This window comes from Oncorhynchus keta, unplaced genomic scaffold, assembly GCF_023373465.1.
Source record: "Oncorhynchus keta strain PuntledgeMale-10-30-2019 unplaced genomic scaffold, Oket_V2 Un_contig_1896_pilon_pilon, whole genome shotgun sequence".
NCBI classification, from domain to species: Eukaryota; Metazoa; Chordata; class Actinopteri; order Salmoniformes; family Salmonidae; genus Oncorhynchus; species Oncorhynchus keta.
Window position 1 is genome coordinate 185001 of NW_026281212.1, and position 27278 is coordinate 212278.

The 27278-nt window shown below is 41.5% G+C and overlaps 1 protein-coding gene across 1 annotated transcript in view; it reads right to left on the reverse strand.

The window, feature by feature from the left end:
* myo15aa (myosin XVAa) overlaps positions 1–27278 on the reverse strand; it is a 213306-nt gene that overhangs the window by 155461 nt on the left and 30567 nt on the right. The window contains exons 12-14 of the mRNA XM_052504244.1: positions 21099–21135; positions 18884–19014; positions 2259–2354 (exon numbers count right to left, since the gene is read on the reverse strand). Of these exons, the coding sequence (XP_052360204.1) occupies positions 2259–2354; positions 18884–19014; positions 21099–21135 (264 nt within the window). The remainder of the gene's footprint in view (positions 1–2258; positions 2355–18883; positions 19015–21098; positions 21136–27278) is intronic.

Here is a 27278-nt window from a genome sequence, read left to right on the forward strand (position 1 = left end):
TGATGAGGGAATTTATATGCTTAAAGGTAATGACTAAAGAATTCCACCCTGAAATGTAATTATGTAACATATATAATGAACAATAAGACAAACGTAACTATTAGTAATCATTCGATTCTGTAACATGTACAATGAATTAGAATGATAAACTTCAGTCGAATAAGGTTTGGTCGAGACATAATGAACAGGACTCACCATAATGAACAGGACTCACCATAATGAACAGGACTCACCATAATGAACAGGACTCACCATAATGAACAGGACTCACCATAATGAACAGGACTCACCATAATGAACAGGACTCACCATAACGAACAGGAGTCACCATAATGAACAGGACTCATTTTAATGAACAGGACTCACCATAATGAACAGGACTCACCATATTGAACAGGACTCACCATAATGAACAGGACTCAGCATATTGAACAGGACTCACCATAATGAACAGGACTCACCATAATGAACAGGACTCACCATAATGAACAGGACTCACCATAATGAACAGGACTCACCATAATGAACAGGACTCACCATAATGAACAGGAGTCATCTTAATGAACAGGACTCACCATAATGAACAGGACTCACCATAATGAACAGGCAGAACTCACCATAATGAACAGGACTCCCATAATGAACAGGACTCAACATAATGAACAGGAGTCATCTTAATGAACAGGACTCACCATAATGAACAGGACTCACCATAATGAAAAGGACTCACCATAATGAACAGGACTCACCATAATGAACAGGAGTCATTTTAATGAACAGGACTCACCATAATGAACAGGACTCACCATATTGAACAGGACTCACCATAATGAACAGGACTCAGCATATTGAACAGGACTCACCATAATGAACAGGACTCACCATAATGAACAGGACTCACCATAATGAACAGGACTCACCATAATGAACAGGACTCACCATAATGAACAGGACTCACCATAATGAACAGGAGTCATCTTAATGAACAGGACTCACCATAATGAACAGGACTCACCATAATGAACAGGCAGAACTCACCATAATGAACAGGACTCACCATAATGAACAGGACTCACCATAATGAACAGGAGTCATCTTAATGAACAGGACTCACCATAATGAACAGGACCATAATGAACAGGACTCACCATAATGAAAAGGACTCACCATAATGAACAGGACTCACCATAATGAACAGGAGTCACCATAATGAACAGGACTCACCATAATGAACAGGAGTCATCTTAATGAACAGGACTCACCATAATGAACAGGACTCACCATATTGAACAGGACTCACCATAATGAACAGGACTCACCATAATGAACAGGACTCACCATAATGAACAGGACTCACCATAATGAACAGGACTCACCATAATGAACAGGACTCACCATAATGAACAGGACTCACCATAATGAACAGGAGTCACCATAATGAACAGGACTCACCATAATGAACAGGACTCACCATAATGAACAGGAGTCACCATAATGAACAGGACTCACCATAATGAACAGGACTCACCATAATGAACAGGCAGAACTCACCATAATGAACAGGACTCACCATAATGAACAGGACTCACCATAATGAACAGGACTCACCATAATGAACAGGACTCACCATAATGAACAGGACTCACCATAATGAACAGGACTCACCATAATGAACAGGACTCACCATAATGAACAGGACTCACCATAATGAACAGGACTCACCATAATGAACAGGACTCACCATAATGAACAGGACTCACCATAATGAACAGGAGTCATCTTAATGAACAGGACTCACCATAATGAACAGGACTCACCATAATGAACAGGACTCACCATAATGAACAGGACTCACCATAATGAACAGGACTCACCATAATGAACAGGCAGGACTCACCATAATGAACAGGAGTCACCATAATGAACAGGACTCACCATAATGAACAGGACTCACCATAATGAACAGGACTCACCATAATGAACAGGACTCACCATAATGAACAGGACTCACCATAATGAACAGGACTCACCATAATGAACAGGAGTCACCATAATGAACAGGACTCACCATAATGAACAGGACTCACCATAATGAACAGGACTCACCATAATGAACAGGACTCACCATAATGAACAGGACTCACCATAATGAACAGGACTCACCATAATGAACAGGACTCACCATAATGAACAGGACTCACCATAATGAACAGGACTCACCATAATGAACAGGACTCACCATAATGAACAGGACTCACCATAACGAACAGCTCCAGAGCTTCCTGTCGGAGGTCCTCATCTGTACATGTCAGGGTCCTCTCCAAGGGAACCGTTAGCATCCCAAACATAGGCTCCTAACAGAGAGAGGGTCAGGGGTCAGACCCTGGAGATTAGACATGTGTATGTCAGGGTCCTCTCCAAGGGAACCGTTAGCATCCCAAACATAGGCTCCTGACAGAGAGAGGGTCAGGGGTCAGGGGTCAGACCCTGGAGATTAGACATGTGTATGTCAGGGTCCTCTCCAAGGGAACCGTTAGCATCCCAAACATAGGCTCCTAACAGAGAGAGGGTCAGGGGTCAGGGTCAGACCCTGGAGATGAGACATGTGTATGTCAGGTCCTCTCCAAGGGAACCGTTAGCATCCCAAACATAGGCTCCTAACAGAGAGAGGGTCAGGGTCAGACCCTGGAGATTAGACATGTGTATGTCAGGGTCCTCTAAGGGAACCGTTAGCATCCCAAACATAGGCTCCTAACAGAGAGAGGGTCAGGGGTCAGACCCTGGAGATTAGACAAGTGTATGTCAGGGTCCTCTCAAGGGAACCATTAGCATCCCAAATGAACAGGCTCCTAACACCATAAGGAACAGGGGTCAGGGGTCAGACCCTGGAGATTAGACATGTGTATGTCAGGTCCTGAAACAGGACTCCAAGGGAACCGTTAGCATCCCAAACATAGGACTCACCTAACAGAGAGAGGGTCAGGGGTCAGGGTCAGACTCCCTGGAGATTAGACATGTGTATGTCAGGACTCACCAAGGGAACAGTTAGCATCCCAAACATAGGCTCCTAATGAACAGGGTCAGGGGTCAGGGTCAGACCCTGGAGATTAGACATGTGTATGTCAGGGTCCTCTCCAAGGGAACCGTAATGAACAGCATCCCAAACATAGGCTCCTGACAGAGAGAGGGTCAGGGGGTCAGACCCTGGAGATTAGACATGAATGTCAGGTCCTCTCCAAGGGAACCGTTAGCATCCCAAACATAGGCTCCTAACAGAGAGAGGGTCAGGGGTCAGGGGTCAGACCCTGGAGATGAGACATGTGAACTCTCCAAGGGAACAGTTAGCATCCCAAACATAGGCTCCTGACATAAGAGAGGGTCAGGGGTCAGGGGTCAGACCCTGGAGATTAACATGTGTATGTCTCACCTCCAAGGGATCCATTAGGATCCCAAACATAGGCCCTAACAGAGAGAGGGTCAGGGGTCACCCTAGATGAGACATGTGTATGACTCACTCATAATGATCCAGGACTCCCAAACATAGGCTCCTAACAGAGAGAGGGTCAGGGGTCAGGGGTCAGACCCTGGAGATTAGACATGTGTATGTCAGGGTCACTCTCCAATGAACAGGATCCATTAGCATCCCAAACATATCAAATCAAATCAAATCAAATGTATTTATATAGCCATTCGTACATCAGCTCATCTCAAAGTGCTGTACAGAAACCCAGCCTAAAACCCCAAACAGCAAACAATGCAGGTGTAAAAGCACAGTGGCAGGATAATGAACAGGACTCACCAGTAGGAAAAACTCCCTAGAAAGGCCAAAACCTAGGAAGAAACCATAAGGAACCAGGCTATGTGGGGTGGCCAGTCCTCATCTGAACTGTGCCAGGGTAGAGGATTATAACAGAACATGGCCAAGATGTTCAAATGTTCATAAATGACCAGCATGGTCAGGACTAATAATAAGGCAGAACAGTTGAAACTGGAGCAGCAGCACAGTCAGGTGGACTGGGGACAGCAAGGAGCCTTCATGTCAGAACAGTCTCTGGGGCACGGTCCCAGGGCTCAGGTCAGTTGAAACTGGAGCAGGAGCATGGCCAGGTGGACTGGGGACAGCAAGGAGTCCTCATGTCAGGTAGTCCTGGGACTGGGACATAGGCTCCTGACAGAGAGAGGGTCAGGGGTCAGGGGTCAGACCCTGGAGATTAGACATGTGTATGTCAGGGTCCTCTCCAAGGGAACCGTTAGCATCCCAAACATAGGCTCCTGACAGAGAGAGGGTCAGGGGTCAGACCCTGGAGATGAGACATGTGTATGTCAGGGTCCTCTCCAAGGGAACCGTTAGCATCCCAAACATAGGCTCCTGACAGAGAGAGGGTCAGGGGTCAGGGGTCAGACCCTGGAGATGAGACATGTGTATGTCAGGGTTGGTGTCAATTCCAGTCTCATTTGAAATTCCAATTCAATTCTTGAATTCACTCATGAAGAGGAGAATTTATGTGGAATTCATTTAGAATTTCAACCATCTTCAAGTTTTGGAATTTAATTAGAATTAGACTGTTTGGACTTTCTGAATTGCAATTTAATTTTAAATTGTAAAAAATGTTATCTTTGGAATTTAATTAGAATGTTGTATTTAAACATTTCCCAGGTAATGGAATGAATGGACAGATCAAACATTGACTGCAGGATTCATTATCAATCAGTTCAACTGTATTTCTGTATTTCCAATATAACTAGGCTGTCTGTATTTCCAATATAACTAGGCTGTCTGTATTTCTGTATTTCCAATATAACTAGGCTGTCTGTATTTCCAATATAACTAGGCTGTCTGTATTTCTGTATTTCCAATATAACTAGGCTGTCTGTATTTCCAATATAACTAGGCTGTCTGTATTTCCAATATAACTAGGCTGTCTGTATTTCTGTATTTCCAATATAACTAGGCTGTCTGTATTTCCAATATAACTAGGCTGTCTGTATTTCTGTATTTCCAATATAACTAGGCTGTCTGTATTTCCAATATAACTAGGCTGTCTGTATTTCCAATATAACTAGGCTGTCTGTATTTCTGTATTTCCAATATAACTAGGCTGTCTGTATTTCTGTATTTCCAATATAACTAGGCTGTCTGTATTTCTGTATTTCCAATATAACTAGGCTGTCTGTATTTCTGTATTTCCAATATAACTAGGCTGTCTGTATTTCCAATATAACTAGGCTGTCTGTATTTCTGTATTTCCAATATAACTAGGCTGTCTGTATTTCTGTATTTCCAATATAACTAGGCTGTCTGTATTTCCAATATAACTAGGCTGTCTGTATTTCCAATATAACTAGGCTGTCTGTATTTCTGTATTTCCAATATAACTAGGCTGTCTGTATTTCCAATATAACTAGGCTGTCTGTATTTCCAATATAACTAGGCTGTCTGTATTTCTGTATTTCCAATATAACTAGGCTGTCTGTATTTCCAATATAACTAGGCTGTCTGTATTTCCAATATAACTAGGCTGTCTGTATTTCCAATATAACTAGGCTGTCTGTATTTCTATATTTCCAATATAACTAGGCTGTCTGTATTTCCAATATAACTAGGCTGTCTGTATTTCCAATATAACTAGGCTGTCTGTATTTCCAATATAACTAGGCTGTCTGTATTTCTATATTTCCAATATAACTAGGCTGTCTGTATTTCCAATATAACTAGGCTGTCTGTATTTCTGTATTTCCAATATAACTAGGCTGTCTGTGTTTCCAATATAACTAGGCTGTCTGTATTTCCAATATAACTAGGCTGTCTGTATTTCCAATATAACTAGGCTGTCTGTATTTCTATATTTCCAATATAACTAGGCTGTCTGTATTTCCAATATAACTAGGCTGTCTGTATTTCCAATATAACTAGGGCTGTCTGTATTTCCAATATAACTAGGCTGTCTGTATTTCTATATTTCCAATATAACTAGGCTGTCTGTATTTCCAATATAACTAGGCTGTCTGTATTTCCAATATAACTAGGCTGTCTGTATTTCTGTATTTCCAATATAACTAGGCTGTCTGTATTTCTGTATTTCCAATATAACTAGGCTGTCTGTATTTCTGTATTTCCAATATAACTAGGCTGTCTGTATTTCCAATATAACTAGGCTGTCTGTATTTATATATTTCCAATATAACTAGGCTGTCTGTATTTCTGTATTTCCAATATAACTAGGCTGTCTGTATTTCCAATATAACTAGGCTGTCTGTATTTCTGTATTTCCAATATAACTAGGCTGTCTGTATTTCCAATATAACTAGGCTGTCTGTATTTCCAATATAACTAGGCTGTCTGTATTTCCAATATAACTAGGCTGTCTGTATTTCTGTATTTCCAATATAACTAGGCTGTCTGTATTTCCAATATAACTAGGCTGTCTGTATTTCTGTATTTCCAATATAACTAGGCTGTCTGTATTTCTGTATTTCCAATATAACTAGGCTGTCTGTATTTCCAATATAACTAGGCTGTCTGTATTTCTGTATTTCCAATATAACTAGGCTGTCTGTATTTCTGTATTTCCAATATAACTAGGCTGTCTGTATTTCCAATATAACTAGGCTGTCTGTATTTCCAATATAACTAGGCTGTCTGTATTTCCAATATAACTAGGCTGTCTGTATTTCTGTATTTCCAATATAACTAGGCTGTCTGTATTTCCAATATAACTAGGCTGTCTGTATTTCCAATATAACTAGGCTGTCTGTATTTCCAATATAACTAGGCTGTCTGTATTTCCAATATTACTAAGTTGTCTGTATTTCTATATTTCCAATATAACTAGGCTGTCTGTATTTCTGTATTTCCAATATAACTAGGCTGTCTGGATTTCTGTATTTCCAATATAACTAGGCTGTCTGTATTTCTGTATTTCCAATATAACTAGGCTGTCTGTATTTCTGTATTTCCAATATAACTAGGCTGTCTGTATTTCTATATTTCCAATATAACTAGGCTGTCTGTATTTCTGTATTTCCAATATAACTAGGCTGTCTGTATTTCCAATATAACTAGGCTGTCTGTATTTATATATTTCCAATATAACTAGGCTGTCTGTATTTCTGTATTTCCAATATAACTAGGCTGTCTGTATTTCCAATATAACTAGGCTGTCTGTATTTCTGTATTTCCAATATAACTAGGCTGTCTGTATTTCCAATATAACTAGGCTGTCTGTATTTCCAATATAACTAGGCTGTCTGTATTTCTGTATTTCCAATATAACTAGGCTGTCTGTATTTCTGTATTTCCAATATAACTAGGCTGTCTGTATTTCTGTATTTCCAATATAACTAGGCTGTCTGTATTTCTGTATTTCCAATATAACTAGGCTGTCTGTATTTCCAATATAACTAGGCTGTCTGTATTTCCAATATAACAAGGCTGTCTATATTTCCAATATAACTAGGCTGTCTGTATTTCTGTATTTCCAATATAACTAGGCTGTCTGTATTTCTGTATTTCCAATATAACTAGGCTGTCTGTATTTCCAATATAACTAGGCTGTCTGTATTTCCAATATAACTAGGCTGTCTGTATTTCCAATATAACTAGGCTGTCTGTATTTCTGTATTTCCAATATAACTAGGCTGTCTGTATTTCCAATATAACTAGGCTGTCTATATTTCCAATATAACTAGGCTGTCTGTATTTATATATTTCCAATATAACTAGGCTGTCTGTATTTCCAATATAACTAGGCTGTCTGTATTTCTGTATTTCCAATATAACTAGGCTGTCTGTATTTCCAATATAACTAGGCTGTCTGTATTTCCAATATAACTAGGCTGTCTGTATTTCTGTATTTCCAATATAACTAGGCTGTCTGTATTTCTGTATTTCCAATATAACTAGGCTGTCTGTATTTCTGTATTTCCAATATAACTAGGCTGTCTGTATTTCTGTATTTCCAATATAACTAGGCTGTCTGTATTTCCAATATAACTAGGCTGTCTGTATTTCTGTATTTCCAATATAACTAGGCTGTCTGTATTTCTGTATTTCCAATATAACTAGGCTGTCTGTATTTCCAATATAACTAGGCTGTCTGTATTTCCAATATAACTAGGCTGTCTGTATTTCTGTATTTCCAATATAACTAGGCTGTCTGTATTTCCAATATAACTAGGCTGTCTGTATTTCCAATATAACTAGGCTGTCTGTATTTCTGTATTTCCAATATAACTAGGCTGTCTGTATTTCCAATATAACTAGGCTGTCTGTATTTCCAATATAACTAGGCTGTCTGTATTTCCAATATAACTAGGCTGTCTGTATTTCTATATTTCCAATATAACTAGGCTGTCTGTATTTCCAATATAACTAGGCTGTCTGTATTTCCAATATAACTAGGCTGTCTGTATTTCCAATATAACTAGGCTGTCTGTATTTCTATATTTCCAATATAACTAGGCTGTCTGTATTTCCAATATAACTAGGCTGTCTGTATTTCTGTATTTCCAATATAACTAGGCTGTCTGTGTTTCCAATATAACTAGGCTGTCTGTATTTCCAATATAACTAGGCTGTCTGTATTTCCAATATAACTAGGCTGTCTGTATTTCTATATTTCCAATATAACTAGGCTGTCTGTATTTCCAATATAACTAGGCTGTCTGTATTTCCAATATAACTAGGCTGTCTGTATTTCCAATATAACTAGGCTGTCTGTATTTCTATATTTCCAATATAACTAGGCTGTCTGTATTTCCAATATAACTAGGCTGTCTGTATTTCCAATATAACTAGGCTGTCTGTATTTCTGTATTTCCAATATAACTAGGCTGTCTGTATTTCTATATTTCCAATATAACTAGGCTGTCTGTATTTCTGTATTTCCAATATAACTAGGCTGTCTGTATTTCCAATATAACTAGGCTGTCTGTATTTCTATATTTCCAATATAACTAGGCTGTCTGTATTTCTATATTTCCAATATAACTAGGCTGTCTGTATTTCCAATATAACTAGGCTGTCTGTATTTCTGTATTTCCAATATAACTAGGCTGTCTGTATTTCCAATATAACTAGGCTGTCTGTATTTCCAATATAACTAGGCTGTCTGTATTTCCAATATAACTAGGCTGTCTGTATTTCTGTATTTCCAATATAACTAGGCTGTCTGTATTTCCAATATAACTAGGCTGTCTGTATTTCTGTATTTCCAATATAACTAGGCTGTCTGTATTTCCAATATAACTAGGCTGTCTGTATTTCCAATATAACTAGGCTGTCTGTATTTCTGTATTTCCAATATAACTAGGCTGTCTGTATTTCTGTATTTCCAATATAACTAGGCTGTCTGTATTTCCAATATAACTAGGCTGTCTGTATTTCCAATATAACTAGGCTGTCTGTATTTCCAATATAACTAGGCTGTCTGTATTTCTGTATTTCCAATATAACTAGGCTGTCTGTATTTCCAATATAACTAGGCTGTCTGTATTTCCAATATAACTAGGCTGTCTGTATTTCCAATATAACTAGGCTGTCTGTATTTCCAATATAACTAGGCTGTCTGTATTTCTGTATTTCCAATATAACTAGGCTGTCTGTATTTCTGTATTTCCAATATAACTAGGCTGTCTGTATTTCCAATATAACTAGGCTGTCTGTATTTCTGTATTTCCAATATAACTAGGCTGTCTGTATTTCTGTATTTCCAATATAACTAGGCTGTCTGTATTTCTATATTTCCAATATAACTAGGCTGTCTGTATTTCCAATATAACTAGGCTGTCTGTATTTCCAATATAACTAGGCTGTCTGTATTTCTATATTTACAATATAACTAGGCTGTCTGTATTTCTATATTTCCAATATAACTAGGCTGTCTGTATTTCCAATATAACTAGGCTGTCTGTATTTCTGTATTTCCAATATAACTAGGCTGTCTGTATTTCCAATATAACTAGGCTGTCTGTATTTCCAATATAACTAGGCTGTCTGTATTTCTGTATTTCCAATATAACTAGGCTGTCTGTATTTCTGTATTTCCAATATAACTAGGCTGTCTGTATTTCTGTATTTCCAATATAACTAGGCTGTTTGTATTTCTATATTTCCAATATAACTAGGCTGTCTGTATTTCCAATATAACTAGGCTGTCTGTATTTATATATTTCCAATATAACTAGGCTGTCTGTATTTCCAATATAACTAGGCTGTCTGTATTTCTGTATTTCCAATATAACTAGGCTGTCTGTATTTCCAATATAACTAGGCTGTCTGTATTTCCAATATAACTAGGCTGTCTGTATTTCTGTATTTCCAATATAACTAGGCTGTTTGTATTTCTATATTTCCAATATAACTAGGCTGTCTGTATTTCCAATATAACTAGGCTGTCTGTATTTCTATATTTCCAATATAACTAGGCTGTCTGTATTTACAATATAACTAGGCTGTCTGTATTTCTGTATTTCCAATATAACTAGGCTGTCTGTATTTCCAATATAACTAGGCTGTCTGTATTTCCAATATAACTAGGCTGTCTATGTTTCCAATATAACTAGGCTGTCTGTATTTCCAATATAACTAGGCTGTCTGTATTTCCAATATAACTAGGCTGTCTGTATTTCCAATATAACTAGGCTGTCTGTATTTCTGTATTTCCAATATAACTAGGCTGTTTGTATGTCTGTATTTCCAATATAACTAGGCTGTCTGTATTTAACTAGGCTATCTGTATGTCTGTATTTCCAATATAACTAGGCTGTCTGTATTTCCAATATAACTAGGCTGTCTGTATTTCTGTATTTCCAATATAACTAGGCTGTCTGTATTTCTGTATTTCCAATATAACAAGGCTGTCTGTATTTATATATTTCCAATATAACTAGGCTGTCTGTATTTCTGTATTTCCAATATAACTAGGCTGTCTGTATTTCCAATATAACTAGGCTGTCTGTATTTCTGTATTTCCAATATAACTAGGCTGTCTGTATGGAATTGAATGAACCAGAGTGTACAGGGAGAGAGAACTGAATTGAATGAGTGGTGTGTTACCCTGAAGTAGAGTCGTGCGTAGCGGCTGAAGGGAATGAGTGGTGTGTTACCCTGAAGTAGAGTTGTGCGTAGCGGCTGAAGGGAATGAGTGGTGTGTTACCCTGAAGTAGAGTTGTACGTAGCGGCTGAAGGGAATGAGTGGTGTGTTACCCTGAAGTAGAGTTGTGCGTAGCGGCTGAAGGGAATGAGTGGTGTGTTACCCTGAAGTAGAGTTGTGCGTAGCGGCTGAAGGGAATGAGTGGTGTGTTACCCTGAAGTAGAGTTGTGCGTAGCGGCTGAAGGGAATGAGTGGTGTGTTACCCTGAAGTAGAGTTGTGCGTAGCGGCTGAAGGGAATGAGTGGTGTGTTACCCTGAAGTAGAGTTGTGCGTAGCGGCTGAAGGGAATGAGTGGTGTGTTACCCTGAAGTAGAGTCGTGCGTAGCGGCTGAAGGGAATGAGTGGTGTGTTACCCTGAAGTAGAGGTGTGCGTAGCGGCTGAAGGGAATGAGTGGTGTGTTACCCTGAAGTAGAGTCGTGCGTAGCGGCTGAAGGGAATGAGTGGTGTGTTACCCTGAAGTAGAGTTGTGCGTAGCGGCTGAAGGGAATGAGTGGTGTGTTACCCTGAAGTAGAGTTGTGCGTAGCGGCTGAAGGGAATGAGTGGCGTGTTACCCTGAAGTAGAGTTGTGTGTAGCGGCTGAAGGGAATGAGTGGTGTGTTACCCTGAAGTAGAGTTGTGCGTAGCGGCTGAAGGGAATGAGTGGTGTGTTACCCTGAAGTAGAGTTGTGCGTAGCGGCTGAAGGGAATGAGTGGTGTGTTACCCTGAAGTAGAGTTGTGCGTAGCGGCTGAAGGGAATGAGTGGTGTGTTACCCTGAAGTAGAGTTGTGCGTGGCGGCTGAAGGGAATGAGTGGTGTGTTACCCTGAAGTAGAGTTGTGCGTAGCGGCTGAAGGGAATGAGTGGTGTGTTACCCTGAAGTAGAGTTGTGCGTAGCGGCTGAAGGGAATGAGTGGTGTGTTACCCTGAAGTAGAGTTGTGCGTAGCGGCTGAAGGGAATGAGTGGTGTGTTACCCTGAAGTAGAGTTGTGCGTAGCGGCTGAAGGGAATGAGTGGCGTGTTACCCTGAAGTAGAGTTGTGCGTAGCGGCTGAAGGGAATGAGTGGTGTGTTACCCTGAAGTAGAGTTGTGCGTAGCGGCTGAAGGGAATGAGTGGTGTGTTACCCTGAAGTAGAGTTGTGCGTAGCGGCTGAAGGGAATGAGTGGTGTGTTACCCTGAAGTAGAGTTGTGCGTAGCGGCTGAAGGGAATGAGTGGTGTGTTACCCTGAAGTAGAGTTGTGCGTAGCGGCTGAAGGGGATGAGTGGCGTGTTACCCTGAAGTAGAGTTGTGTGTAGCGGCTGAAGGGAATGAGTGGTGTGTTACCCTGAAGTAGAGTTGTGCGTAGCGGCTGAAGGGAATGAGTGGTCTGTTACCCTGAAGTAGAGTTGTGCGTAGCGGCTGAAGGGAATGAGTGGTGTGTTACCCTGAAGTAGAGTTGTGCGTAGCGGCTGAAGGGAATGAGTGGTGTGTTACCCTGAAGTAGAGTCGTGCGTAGCGGCTGAAGGGAATGAGTGGTGTGTTACCCTGAAGTAGAGTTGTGCGTAGCGGCTGAAGGGAATGAGTGGTGTGTTACCCTGAAGTAGAGTTGTGCGTAGCGGCTGAAGGGAATGAGTGGTGTGTTACCCTGAAGTAGAGTTGTGCGTAGCGGCTGAAGGGAATGAGTGGTGTGTTACCCTGAAGTAGAGTTGTGCGTAGCGGCTGAAGGGAATGAGTGGCGTGTTACCCTGAAGTAGAGTTGTGCGTAGCGGCTGAAGGGAATGAGTGGTGTGTTACCCTGAAGTAGAGTTGTGCGTAGCGGCTGAAGGGAATGAGTGGTGTGTTACCCTGAAGTAGAGTTGTGCGTAGCGGCTGAAGGAATGAGTGGTGTGTTACTCTGAAGTAGAGTTGTGCGTAGCGGCTGAAGGGAATGAGTGGTGTGTTACCCTGAAGTAGAGTTGTGCGTAGCGGCTGAAGGGAATGAGTAGTGTGTTACCCTGAAGTAGAGTTGTGCGTAGCGGCTGAAGGGAATGAGTGGTGTGTTACCCTGAAGTAGAGTTGTGCGTAGCGGCTGAAGGAATGAGTGGTGTGTTACCCTGAAGTAGAGTTGTGCGTAGCGGCTGAAGGGAATGAGTGGTGTGTTACCCTGAAGTAGAGTTGTGCGTAGCGGCTGAAGGGAATGAGTGGTGTGTTACCCTGAAGTAGAGTTGTGCGTAGCGGCTGAAGGGAATGAGTGGTGTGTTACCCTGAAGTAGAGTTGTGCGTATCGGCTGAAGGGAATGAGTGGCGTGTTACCCTGAAGTAGAGTGTGTGCGTAGCGGCTGAAGGGAATGAGTGGTGTGTTACCCTGAAGTAGAGTTGTGCGTAGCGGCTGAAGGGAATGAGTGGTGTGTTACCCTGAAGTAGAGTTGTGCGTAGCGGCTGAAGGGAATGAGTGGTGTGTTACCCTGAAGTAGAGTTGTGCGTAGCGGCTGAAGGGAATGAGTGGCGTGTTACCCTGAAGTAGAGTTGTGCGTAGCGGCTGAAGGGAATGAGTGGTGTGTTACCCTGAAGTAGAGTTGTGCGTAGCGGCTGAAGGAATGAGTGGTGTGTTACCCTGAAGTAGAGTTGTGCGTAGCGGCTGAAGGGAATGAGTGGTGTGTTACCCTGAAGTAGAGTTGTGTGCGTAGCGGCTGAAGGGAATGAGTGGTGTGTTACCCTGAAGTAGAGTCGTAGCGGCTGAAGGGAATGAGTGGTGTGTTACCCTGAAGTAGAGTTGTGCGTAGCGGCTGAAGGGAATGAGTGGTGTGTTACCCTGAAGTAGAGTCGTAGCGGCTGAAGGGAATGAGTGGTGTGTTACCCTGAAGTAGAGTTGTGCGTAGCGGCTGAAGGGGATGAGTGGTGTGTTACCCTGAAGTAGAGTTGTGCGTAGCGGCTGAAGGGAATGAGTGGTGTGTTACCCTGAAGTAGAGTTGTGCGTAGCGGCTGAAGGGAATGAGTGGTGTGTTACCCTGAAGTAGAGTTGTGCGTAGCGGCTGAAGGAATGAGTGGTGTGTTACCCTGAAGTAGAGTCGTGCGTAGCGGCTGAAGGGAATGAGTGGTGTGTTACCCTGAAGTAGAGTTGTGCGTAGCGGCTGAAGGGAATGAGTGGTGTGTTACCCTGAAGTAGAGTGCGTAGCGGCTGAAGGGAATGAGTGGTGTGTTACCCTGAAGTAGAGTTGTGCGTAGTGGCTGAAGGGAATGAGTGGTGTGTTACCCTGAAGTAGAGTTGTGCGTAGCGGCTGAAGGGAATGAGTGGTGTGTTACCCTGAAGTAGAGTTGTGCGTAGCGGCTGAAGGGAATGAGTGGTGTGTTACCCTGAAGTAGAGTTGTGCGTAGCGGCTGAAGGGGATGAGTGGTGTGTTACCCTGAAGTAGAGTTGTGCGTAGCGGCTGAAGGGAATGAGTGGTGTGTTACCCTGAAGTAGAGTTGTGGTGGCGGCTGAAGGGAATGAGTGGTGTGTTACCCTGAAGTAGAGTTGTGCGTAGCGGCTGAAGGGAATGAGTGGCGTGTTACCCTGAAGTAGAGTTGTGCGTAGCGGCTGAAGGGAATGAGTGGTGTGTTACCCTGAAGTAGAGTTGTGCGTAGCGGCTGAAGGGAATGAGTGGTGTGTTACCCTGAAGTAGAGTTGTGCGTAGCGGCTGAAGGGAATGAGTGGTGTGTTACCCTGAAGTAGAGTTGTGCGTAGCGGCTGAAGGGAATGAGTGGTGTGTTACCCTGAAGTAGAGTTGTGCGTAGCGGCTGAAGGGAATGAGTGGTGTGTTACCCTGAAGTAGAGTTGTGCGTAGCGGCTGAAGGGAATGAGTGGTGTGTTACCCTGAAGTAGAGTTGTGCGTAGCGGCTGAAGGGAATGAGTGGTGTGTTACCCTGAAGTAGAGTTGTGCGTAGCGGCTGAAGGGAATGAGTGGCGTGTTACCCTGAAGTAGAGTTGTGCGTAGCGGCTGAAGGGAATGAGTGGTGTGTTACCCTGAAGTAGAGTTGTGCGTAGCGGCTGAAGGGAATGAGTGGTGTGTTACCCTGAAGTAGAGTTGTGCGTAGCGGCTGAAGGGAATGAGTGGTGTGTTACCCTGAAGTAGAGTTGTGCGTAGCGGCTGAAGGAATGAGTGGTGTGTTACCCTGAAGTAGAGTTGTGCGTAGCGGCTGAAGGGAATGAGTGGTGTGTTACCCTGAAGTAGAGTTGTGCGTAGCGGCTGAAGGGAATGAGTGGTGTGTTACCCTGAAGTAGAGTTGTGCGTAGCGGCTGAAGGAATGAGTGGTCTGTTACCCTGAAGTAGAGTTGTGCGTAGCGGCTGAAGGGAATGAGTGGTGTGTTACCCTGAAGTAGAGTCGTGCGTAGCGGCTGAAGGGAATGAGTGGTGTGTTACCCTGAAGTAGAGTTGTGCGTAGCGGCTGAAGGGAATGAGTGGTGTGTTACCCTGAAGTAGAGTTGTGCGTAGCGGCTGAAGGGAATGAGTGGTGTGTTACCCTGAAGTAGAGTTGTGCGTAGCGGCTGAAGGGAATGAGTGGTGTGTTACCCTGAAGTAGAGTTGTGCGTAGCGGCTGAAGGGAATGAGTGGTGTGTTACCCTGAAGTAGAGTTGTGCGTAGCGGCTGAAGGGAATGAGTGGTGTGTTACCCTGAAGTAGAGTTGTGCGTAGCGGCTGAAGGGAATGAGTGGTGTGTTACCCTGAAGTAGAGTTGTGCGTAGCGGCTGAAGGAATGAGTGGTGTGTTACCCTGAAGTAGAGTTGTGCGTAGCGGCTGAAGGGAATGAGTGGTGTGTTACCCTGAAGTAGAGTTGTGCGTAGCGGCTGAAGGGAATGAGTGGTGTGTTACCCTGAAGTAGAGTTGTGCGTAGCGGCTGAAGGGAATGAGTGGTGTGTTACCCTGAAGTAGAGTTGTGCGTAGCGGCTGAAGGGAATGAGTGGCGTGTTACCCTGAAGTAGAGTTGTGCGTAGCGGCTGAAGGGAATGAGTGGTGTGTTACCCTGAAGTAGAGTTGTGCGTAGCGGCTGAAGGGAATGAGTGGTGTGTTACCCTGAAGTAGAGTTGTGCGTAGCGGCTGAATGGAATGAGTGGCGTGTTACCCTGAAGTAGAGTTGTGCGTAGCGGCTGAAGGGAATGAGTGGCGTGTTACCCTGAAGTAGAGTTGTGCGTAGCGGCTGAAGGAATGAGTGGTGTGTTACCCTGAAGTAGAGTTGTGCGTAGCGGCTGAAGGGAATGAGTGGTGTGTTACCCTGAAGTAGAGTTGTGCGTAGCGGCTGAAGGGAATGAGTGGTGTGTTACCCTGAAGTAGAGTTGTGCGTAGCGGCTGAAGGGAATGAGTGGTGTGTTACCCTGAAGTAGAGTTGTGCGTAGCGGCTGAAGGGAATGAGTGGTGTGTTACCCTGAAGTAGAGTTGTGCGTAGCGGCTGAAGGAATGAGTGGTGTGTTACCCTGAAGTAGAGTTGTGCGTAGCGGCTGAAGGGAATGAGTGGTGTGTTACCCTGAAGTAGAGTTGTGCGTAGCGGCTGAAGGGGATGAGTGGTGTGTTACCCTGAAGTAGAGTTGTGTGTAGCGGCTGAAGGGAATGAGTGGTGTGTTACCCTGAAGTAGAGTTGTGCGTAGCGGCTGAAGGGAATGAGTGGTGTGTTACCCTGAAGTAGAGTTGTGCGTAGCGGCTGAAGGGAATGAGTGGTGTGTTACCCTGAAGTAGAGTCGTGCGTAGCGGCTGAAGGGAATGAGTGGTGTGTTACCCTGAAGTAGAGTTGTGCGTAGCGGCTGAAGGGAATGAGTGGTGTGTTACCCTGAAGTAGAGTCGTGCGTAGCGGCTGAAGGGAATGAGTGGTGTGTTACCCTGAAGTAGAGTTGTGCGTAGCGGCTGAAGGGAATGAGTGGTGTGTTACCCTGAAGTAGAGTTGTGCGTAGCGGCTGAAGGGAATGAGTGGTGTGTTACCCTGAAGTAGAGTTGTGCGTAGCGGCTGAAGGGAATGAGTGGTGTGTTACCCTGAAGTAGAGTTGTGCGTAGCGGCTGAAGGGAATGAGTGGTGTGTTACCCTGAAGTAGAGTTGTGCGTAGCGGCTGAAGGGAATGAGTGGTGTGTTACCCTGAAGTAGAGTTGTGCGTAGCGGCTGAAGGGAATGAGTGGTGTGTTACCCTGAAGTAGAGTTGTGCGTAGCGGCTGAAGGGAATGAGTGGTGTGTTACCCTGAAGTAGAGTTGTGCGTAGCGGCTGAAGGGAATGAGTGGTGTGTTACCCTGAAGTAGAGTTGTGCGTAGCGGCTGAAGGGAATGAGTGGTGTGTTACCCTGAAGTAGAGTTGTGCGTAGCGGCTGAAGGGAATGAGTGGTGTGTTACCCTGAAGTAGAGTTGTGCGTAGCGGCTGAAGGAATGAGTGGTGTGTTACCCTGAAGTAGAGTTGTGCGTAGCGGCTGAAGGGAATGAGTGGCGTGTTACCCTGAAGTAGAGTTGTGCGTAGCGGCTGAAGGGAATGAGTGGCGTGTTACCCTGAAGTAGAGTTGTGCGTAGCGGCTGAAGGAATGAGTGGTGTGTTACCCTGAAGTAGAGTTGTGCGTAGCGGCTGAAGGAATGAGTGGTGTGTTACCCTGAAGTAGAGTTGTGCGTAGCGGCTGAAGGGAATGAGTGGTGTGTTACCCTGAAGTAGAGTGTGTGCGTAGCGGCTGAAGGGAATGAGTGGTGTGTTACCCTGAAGTAGAGACGTAGCGGCTGAAGGGAATGAGTGGTGTGTTACCCTGAAGTAGAGTTGTGTGCGTAGCGGCTGAAGGGAATGAGTGGTGTGTTACCCTGAAGTAGAGTCGTGCGTAGCGGCTGAAGGGAATGAGTGGTGTGTTACCCTGAAGTAGAGTTGTGCGTAGCGGCTGAAGGGAATGAGTGGTGTGTTACCCTGAAGTAGAGTTGTGCGTAGCGGCTGAAGGGAATGAGTGGTGTGTTACCCTGAAGTAGAGTCGTGCGTAGCGGCTGAAGGGAATGAGTGGTGTGTTACCCTGAAGTAGAGTCGTGCGTAGCGGCTGAAGGGAATGAGTGGTGTGTTACCCTGAAGTAGAGTCGTGCGTAGCGGCTGAAGGGAATGAGTGGTGTGTTACCCTGAAGTAGAGTTGTGCGTAGCGGCTGAAGGAATGAGTGGTGTGTTACCCTGAAGTAGAGTCGTGCGTAGCGGCTGAAGGGAATGAGTGGTGTGTTACCCTGAAGTAGAGTTGTGCGTAGTGGCTGAAGGGAATGAGTGGTGTGTTACCCTGAAGTAGAGTCGTGCGTAGCGGCTGAAGGGAATGAGTGGTGTGTTACCCTGAAGTAGAGTTGTGCGTAGCGGCTGAAGGGAATGAGTGGTGTGTTACCCTGAAGTAGAGTTGTGCGTAGCGGCTGAAGGGGATGAGTGGTGTGTTACCCTGAAGTAGAGTTGTGCGTAGCGGCTGAAGGGAATGAGTGGTGTGTTACCCTGAAGTAGAGTTGTGGGTGGCGGCTGAAGGGAATGAGTGGTGTGTTACCCTGAAGTAGAGTCGTGCGTAGCGGCTGAAGGGAATGAGTGGCGTGTTACCCTGAAGTAGAGTTGTGCGTAGCGGCTGAAGGGAATGAGTGGTGTGTTACCCTGAAGTAGAGTTGTGCGTAGCGGCTGAAGGGAATGAGTGGTGTGTTACCCTGAAGTAGAGTTGTGCGTAGCGGCTGAAGGGAATGAGTGGTGTGTTACCCTGAAGTAGAGTTGTGCGTAGCGGCTGAAGGGAATGAGTGGTGTGTTACCCTGAAGTAGAGTTGTGCGTAGCGGCTGAAGGGAATGAGTGGTGTGTTACCCTGAAGTAGAGTCGTGCGTAGCGGCTGAAGGGGAAGTCGTTGATGTCCAACGGCAGGGTCAGCTGGTTCTGCTCCTGGATGTGTGGTGCCTGGACCAGAGCTAGACACTCAGAATGGAGCTCTCTGCCACCTAGACACACAGAGAGACGTGAGGAGCTGGACCAGAGCTAGAAAACTCAGAATGGAGCTCTCTGCCACCTAGACACACAGAGTGCCTGGATCTGCCACCTAGACAGAGAGACGTGAGGAGCTGGACCAGAGCTAGACACTCAGAATGGAGCTCTCTGCCACCTAGACACACAGAGAGACGTGAGGAGCTGGACCAGAGCTAGACACTCAGAATGGAGCTCTCTGCCACCTAGATACACAGAGAGACGTGTGGTGCCTGGACCTGAGCTAGACACTCAGAATGGAGCTCTGGACCTGCCACCTAGACACACAGAGAGACGTGAGGAGCTGGACCAGAGCTAGAAAACTCAGAATGGAGCTCTGCCACCTAGACACACAGAGAGACATGTGGTGCCTGGACCAGAGCTAGACACACAGAGAGACGTCCCTGGTGCCTGACCAGAGAGAGTCAGCATGTAACATGCACACACACCAACCTGATGCACCCTGCAGTAAAAGAGCCAAGCTCGGCAGGGATCACCAGGTGTGTGACGTCAACCACCTCTCTCTTCGTCAGCTCCTACAAACACACACACACACACACACACACACACACACACACACACACACACACACACACACACACACACACACACACACACACACACACACACACACACACACACACACACACACACACACACACCACACACACACACACACACACACACACACACACACACACACACACACACACACACAGCAAGATAGAGATGCCTCCCTCCCCTCTCTCCTCCCCCTCTCCCTCCATCTCCCTCCTCCTCTCCCCCTCTCCTCTCCTCTCCATCTCCTCCTCCCTCCTCCTCCTCTCCATCTCCCTCCCCTCCTCTCCTCTACTCACCATCTCCCTCCTCCTCTCCCCCTCCTCCTCTCCCCTCCTCTCATATCCTCTCCATCCCCTCCTCTCCTCTCCCTCCCATCTCCTCTCCTCCTCTCCCTCCTCCTCTCCCCCTCCTCTCTATCCTCTCCATCCCCTCCTCCTCTCCCCCTCCCTCCTCTACTCACCATCTCCCTCCTCCTCTCCCCCTCCTCTCATATCCTCTCCATCCCTCTCCCTCCCTCCCCCTCCTCTCCTCTACTCACCATCTCCCTCCTCCTCTCCTCCTCCTCTCCATCTCCCTCCCCCTCCTCTCCTCTACTCACCATCTCCCTCCTCCTCTCCTCCTCCTCTTCATCTCCCTCCCCCTCTCCTCCTCCTCTCCTCCTCCTCTTCATCTCCCTCCTCCTCTCCATCTCCCTCATCCTCTAATCACCATTTCCCCTCCTCCTATCCCTCCTCCCATACTCAGCATCACCCTCCTCTTCCTCCCCCTCTTCTCACCATCTCCCTCATCCTCCCTCTCTTTTCCTCATATAATTTCCTACTCCCTTTCTTTCCTCCTCTCCTCTACTCTCCATCCTCCTCTACTCACCAACTCCTCCTCTCCCTCCTCTACTCTCCATCTTCCTCCTCCTCTACTCACCATCGCCCTCCTCTTCCTCCTTCTCTACTCTCCATCTCCCTCCTCCTCTACTCACTATCTCCCTCCTCCTCTCCCCCTCCTCTCCTCTACTCACCATCTCCTCCTCTCCCTCCTCTACTCTCCATCTCCATCCTCTTCCTCCTCCTCTACATCTCCCTCCTCATCTACTCACCATCTCCTCCTCTCCCTCCTCTACTCTCCATCTTCCTCCTCCTATCCCTCCTCCTCTACTCACCATCACCCTCCTCTTCCTCCTCCTCTACTCTCCATCTCCCTCCTCATCTACTCACCATCTCCTCCTCTCCCTCCTCTACTCTCCATCTTGCTCCTCCTATCCCTCCTCCTCTACTCACCATCGCCCTCCTCTTCCTCCTCCTCTCCATCTCCCTCCTCCTCTACTCACCATTTCCTCCTCCTCTACTCTCCATCTCCCTCCTCCTATCCCTCCTCCTCTACTCACCATCACCCTCCTCTTCCTCCCCCTCTTCTCACCATCTCCCTCCTCCTCCCTCTCCTTTCCTCATATAATTTCCTACTCCCTTTCATTCCTCCTCTCCTCTCCTCACCTCCTCTCTCCTCCTCCTCTCCTCCTCTGCTTTCCTGCGGGCCTCCAGCTTCATCTACAACAGAATAAAACATTATTAACCCTAACTAGAACAGGTCATTATTAACCCTAACTAGAACAGGTCATTATTAACCCTAACTAGAACAGGTCATTATTAACCCTAACTAGAACAGGTCATTATTAACCCTAACTAGAACAGGTCATTATTAACCCTAACTAGAACAGGTCATTATTAACCCTAACTAGAACAGGTCAGGTTTACTAACCCTAACTAGAACAGGTCATTATTAACCCTAACTAGAACAGGTCAGGTTTACTAACCCTAACTAGAACAGGTCATTATTAACCCTAACTAGAACAGGTCAGGTTTACTAACCCTAACTAGAACAGGTCATTATTAACCCTAACTAGAACAGGTCAGGTTTACTAACCCTAACTAGAACAGGTCATTATTAACCCTAACTAGAACAGGTCATTATTAACCCTAACTAGAACAGGTCAGGTTTACTAACCCTAACTAGAACAGGTCATTATTAACCCTAACTAGAACAGGTCATTATTAACCCTAACTAGAACAGGTCATTATTAACCCTAATACTGTGTATTGTATTATGTTGTGTACTGTATTATGTTGTGTACTGTATTATGTTGTGTATTGTATTATGTTGTGTATTGTATTATGTTGTGTACTGTATTATGTTGTGTATTATGTTATGTTGTGTACTGTATTATGTTGTGTACTGTATTATGTTGTGTATTGTATTATGTTGTGTATTATGTTGTGTATTGTATTATGTTGTGTACTGTATTATGTTGTGTATTATGTTGTGTATTGTATTATGTTGTGTACTGTATTATGTTGTGTATTGTATTATGTTGTGTATTGTGTTATGTTGTGTATTATGTTGTGTACTGTATTATGTTGTGTATTATGTTGTGTATTGTGTTATGTTGTGTATTATGTTGTGTACTGTGTATTATGTTGTGTACTGTATTATGTTGTGTACTGTATTATGTTGTGTACTGTGTATTATGTTGTGTACTGTATTATGTTGTGTACTGTATTATGTTGTGTATTGTATTATGTTGTGTATTGTGTATTGTGTTATGTTGTGTATTATGTTGTGTACTGTATTATGTTGTGTACTGTATTATGTTGTGTACTGTATTATGTTGTGTACTGTATTATGTTGTGTACTGTATTATGTTGTGTATTGTGTTGTGTATTGTATTATGTTGTGTATTGTATTATGTTGTGTACTGTATTATGTTGTGTACTGTATTATGTTGTGTATTGTATTATGTTGTGTACTGTATTATGTTGTGTACTGTATTATGTTGTGTATTGTATTATGTTGTGTACTGTATTATGTTGTGTACTGTATTATGTTGTGTATTGTATTATGTTGTGTACTGTATTATGTTGTGTATTATGTTGTGTATTGTATTATGTTGTGTACTGTATTATGTTGTGTACTGTATTATGTTGTGTATTGTATTATGTTGTGTATTATGTTGTGTATTGTATTATGTTGTGTACTGTATTATGTTGTGTACTGTATTATGTTGTGTATTATGTTGTGTATTGTATTATGTTGTGTACTGTATTATGTTGTGTATTGTATTATGTTGTGTATTGTGTTATGTTGTGTACTGTAGTATGTTGTGTATTATGTTGTGTACTGTATTATGTTGTGTATTATGTTGTGTATTGTGTTATGTTGTGTATTATGTTGTGTACTGTGTATTATGTTGTGTACTGTATTATGTTGTGTACTGTATTATGTTGTGTATTGTATTATGTTGTGTACTGTGTTATGTTGTGTATTGTATTATGTTGTGTATTATGTTGTGTACTGTATTATGTTGTGTACTGTATTATGTTGTGTATTGTATTATGTTATTGTATTATGTTGTGTATTGTATTATGTTGTGTATTGTATTATGTTGTGTACTGTATTATGTTGTGTACTGTATTATGTTGTGTACTGTATTATGTTGTGTATTGTATTATGTTGTGTACTGTATTATGTTGTGTATTATGTTGTGTATTGTATTATGTTGTGTACTGTATTATGTTGTGTACTGTATTATGTTGTGTATTGTATTATGTTGTGTATTATGTTGTGTATTGTATTATGTTGTGTACTGTATTATGTTGTGTACTGTATTATGTTGTGTATTATGTTGTGTATTGTATTATGTTGTGTACTGTATTATGTTGTGTATTGTATTATGTTGTGTATTGTGTTATGTTGTGTATTATGTTGTGTACTGTATTATGTTGTGTATTATGTTGTGTATTGTGTTATGTTGTGTATTATGTTGTGTACTGTGTATTATGTTGTGTACTGTATTATGTTGTGTACTGTATTATGTTGTGTACTGTGTATTATGTTGTGTACTGTATTATGTTGTGTACTGTATTATGTTGTGTATTGTATTATGTTGTGTATTGTGTATTGTGTTATGTTGTGTATTATGTTGTGTACTGTATTATGTTGTGTACTGTATTATGTTGTGTATTATGTTGTGTACTGTATTATGTTGTGTACTGTATTATGTTGTGTACTGTATTATGTTGTGTATTATGTTGTGTATTGTATTATGTTGTGTATTGTATTATGTTGTGTACTGTATTATGTTGTGTACTGTATTATTATGTACTGTGTATGTTGTGTATTGTATATGTTGTGTACTGTATTATGTTGTGTACTGTATTATGTTGTGTATTGTATTATGTTGTGTACTGTATTATGTTGTGTACTGTATTATGTTGTGTATTGTATTATGTTGTGTACTGTATTATGTTGTGTATTATGTTGTGTATTGTATTATGTTGTGTACTGTATTATGTTGTGTACTGTATTATGTTGTGTATTGTATTATGTTGTGTATTATGTTGTGTATTGTATTATGTTGTGTACTGTATTATGTTGTGTACTGTATTATGTTGTGTATTATGTTGTGTATTGTATTATGTTGTGTACTGTATTATGTTGTGTATTGTATTATGTTGTGTATTGTGTATTATGTTGTGTACTGTATTATGTTGTGTGTTATGTTGTGTACTGTAGTATGTTGTGTATTATGTTGTGTATTGTATTATGTTGTGTATTATGTTGTGTATTGTGTTATGTTGTGTACTGTATTATGTTGTGTATTATGTTGTGTATTATGTTGTGTACTGTATTATGTTGTGTACTGTATTATGTTGTGTATTGTATTATGTTGTGTACTGTGTTATGTTGTGTATTGTATTATGTTGTGTATTGTATTATTGTGTACTGTATTATGTTGTGTACTGTATTATGTTGTGTATTGTATTATGTTGTGTACTGTATTATGTTGTGTACTGTATTATGTTGTGTATTGTATTATGTTGTGTATTATGTTGTGTACTGTATTATGTTGTGTACTGTATTATGTTGTGTATTGTATTATGTTGTGTACTGTATTATGTTGTGTATTATGTTGTGTATTGTATTATGTTGTGTACTGTATTATGTTGTGTACTGTATTATGTTGTGTATTGTATTATGTTGTGTATTATGTTGTGTATTGTATTATGTTGTGTACTGTATTATGTTGTGTACTGTATTATGTTGTGTATTATGTTGTGTATTGTATTATGTTGTGTACTGTATTATGTTGTGTATTGTATTATGTTGTGTATTGTATTATGTTGTGTATTGTGTTATGTTGTGTACTGTAGTATGTTGTGTATTATGTTGTGTACTGTATTATGTTGTGTATTATGTTGTGTATTGTGTTATGTTGTGTATTATGTTGTGTACTGTGTATTATGTTGTGTACTGTATTATGTTGTGTACTGTATTATGTTGTGTACTGTGTATTATGTTGTGTACTGTATTATGTTGTGTACTGTATTATGTTGTGTATTGTATTATGTTGTGTATTGTGTATTGTGTTATGTTGTGTATTATGTTGTGTACTGTATTATGTTGTGTACTGTATTATGTTGTGTATTATGTTGTGTACTGTATTATGTTGTGTACTGTATTATGTTGTGTACTGTATTATGTTGTGTACTGTATTATGTTGTGTATTATGTTGTGTATTGTATTATGTTGTGTACTGTATTATGTTGTGTACTGTATTATGTTGTGTATTGTATTATGTTGTGTACTGTATTTGTTGTGTATTATGTTGTGTATTGTATTATGTTGTGTACTGTATTATGTTGTGTACTGTATTATGTTGTGTATTGTATTATGTTGTGTATTGTATTATGTTGTGTATTGTATTATGTTGTGTACTGTATTATGTTGTGTACTGTATTATGTTGTGTATTATGTTGTGTATTGTATTATGTTGTGTACTGTATTATGTTGTGTATTGTATTATGTTGTGTATTGTGTTATGTTGTGTACTGTAGTATGTTGTGTATTATGTTGTGTACTGTATTATGTTGTGTATTATGTTGTGTATTGTGTTATGTTGTGTATTGTGTTATGTTGTGTATTATGTTGTGTACTGTGTATTATGTTGTGTACTGTATTATGTTGTGTACTGTATTATGTTGTGTACTGTATTATGTTGTGTATTGTATTATGTTGTGTATTGTGTATTGTGTTATGTTGTGTATTATGTTGTGTACTGTATTATGTTGTGTACTGTATTATGTTGTGTACTGTATTATGTTGTGTATTGTATTATGTTGTGTATTGTATTATGTTGTGTACTGTATTATGTTGTGTACTGTATTATGTTGTGTACTGTATTATGTTTTGTATTGTATTATGTTGTGTATTATGTTGTGTACTGTATTATGTTGTGTATTGTATTATGTTGTGTATTATGTTGTGTATTGTATTATGTTGTGTACTGTATTATGTTGTGTATTGTATTATGTTGTGTATTGTGTTATGTTGTGTACTGTGTACTGTATTATAATATAATAATAATAATAATAATAATATATGCCATTTAGCTGACGTTTTTATCCAAAGCGACTTACAGTCATGTGTGCATACATTCTACGTATGGGTGGTCCCGGAATCGAACCCACTACCCTGGCGTTACAAGCGCCATGCTCTACCAACTGAGCCACAGAAGGACCACCATTATGTTGTGTACTGTATTATGTTGTGTATTGTATTATGTTGTGTATTATGTTGTGTATTGTATTATGTTGTGTATTATGTTGTGTATTATGTTGTGTACTGTATTATGTTGTGTACTGTATTATGTTGTGTACTGTATTATGTTGTATATTATGATGTGTATTGTATTATGTTGTGTTGTGTATTATGTTGTGTATTGTATTATGTTGTGTACTGTATTATGTTGTGTATTATGTTGTGTATTGTATTATGTTGTGTATTGTATTATGTTGTGTGTATTATGTTATGTTGTGTATTGTGTTATGTTGTGTATTATGTTGTGTACTGTATTATGTTGTGTACTGTATTATGTTGTGTATTGTATTATGTTGTGTACTGTATTATGTTGTGTACTGTATTATGTTGTGTACTGTATTATGTTGTGTATTGTATTATGTTGTGTATTATGTTGTGTATTGTATTATGTTGTGTACTGTATTATGTTGTGTACTGTATTATGTTGTGTATTATGTTGTGTATTGTATTATGTTGTGTACTGTATTATGTTGTGTACTGTATTATGTTGTGTATTATGTTGTGTATTGTATTATGTTGTGTACTGTATTATGTTGTGTACTGTATTATGTTGTGTATTGTATTATGTTGTGTATTATGTTGTGTATTGTATTATGTTGTGTACTGTATTATGTTGTGTACTGTATTTATGTTGTGTATTATGTTGTGTATTGTATTATGTTGTGTACTGTATTATGTTGTGTATTGTATTATGTTGTGTATTGTGTTATGTTGTGTGTTATGTTGTGTACTGTAGTATGTTGTGTATTATGTTGTGTACTGTATTATGTTGTGTATTGTTGTGTATGTGTATTATGTTGTGTACTGTATTATGTTGTGTATTATGTTGTGTATTGTATTATGTTGTGTACTGTATTATGTTGTGTACTGTATTATGTTGTGTATTGTATTATGTTGTGTATTATGTTGTGTATTGTATTATGTTGTGTACTGTATTATGTTGTGTACTGTATTATGTTGTGTATTATGTTGTGTATTGTATTATGTTGTGTACTGTATTATGTTGTGTATTGTATTATGTTGTGTATTGTGTTAT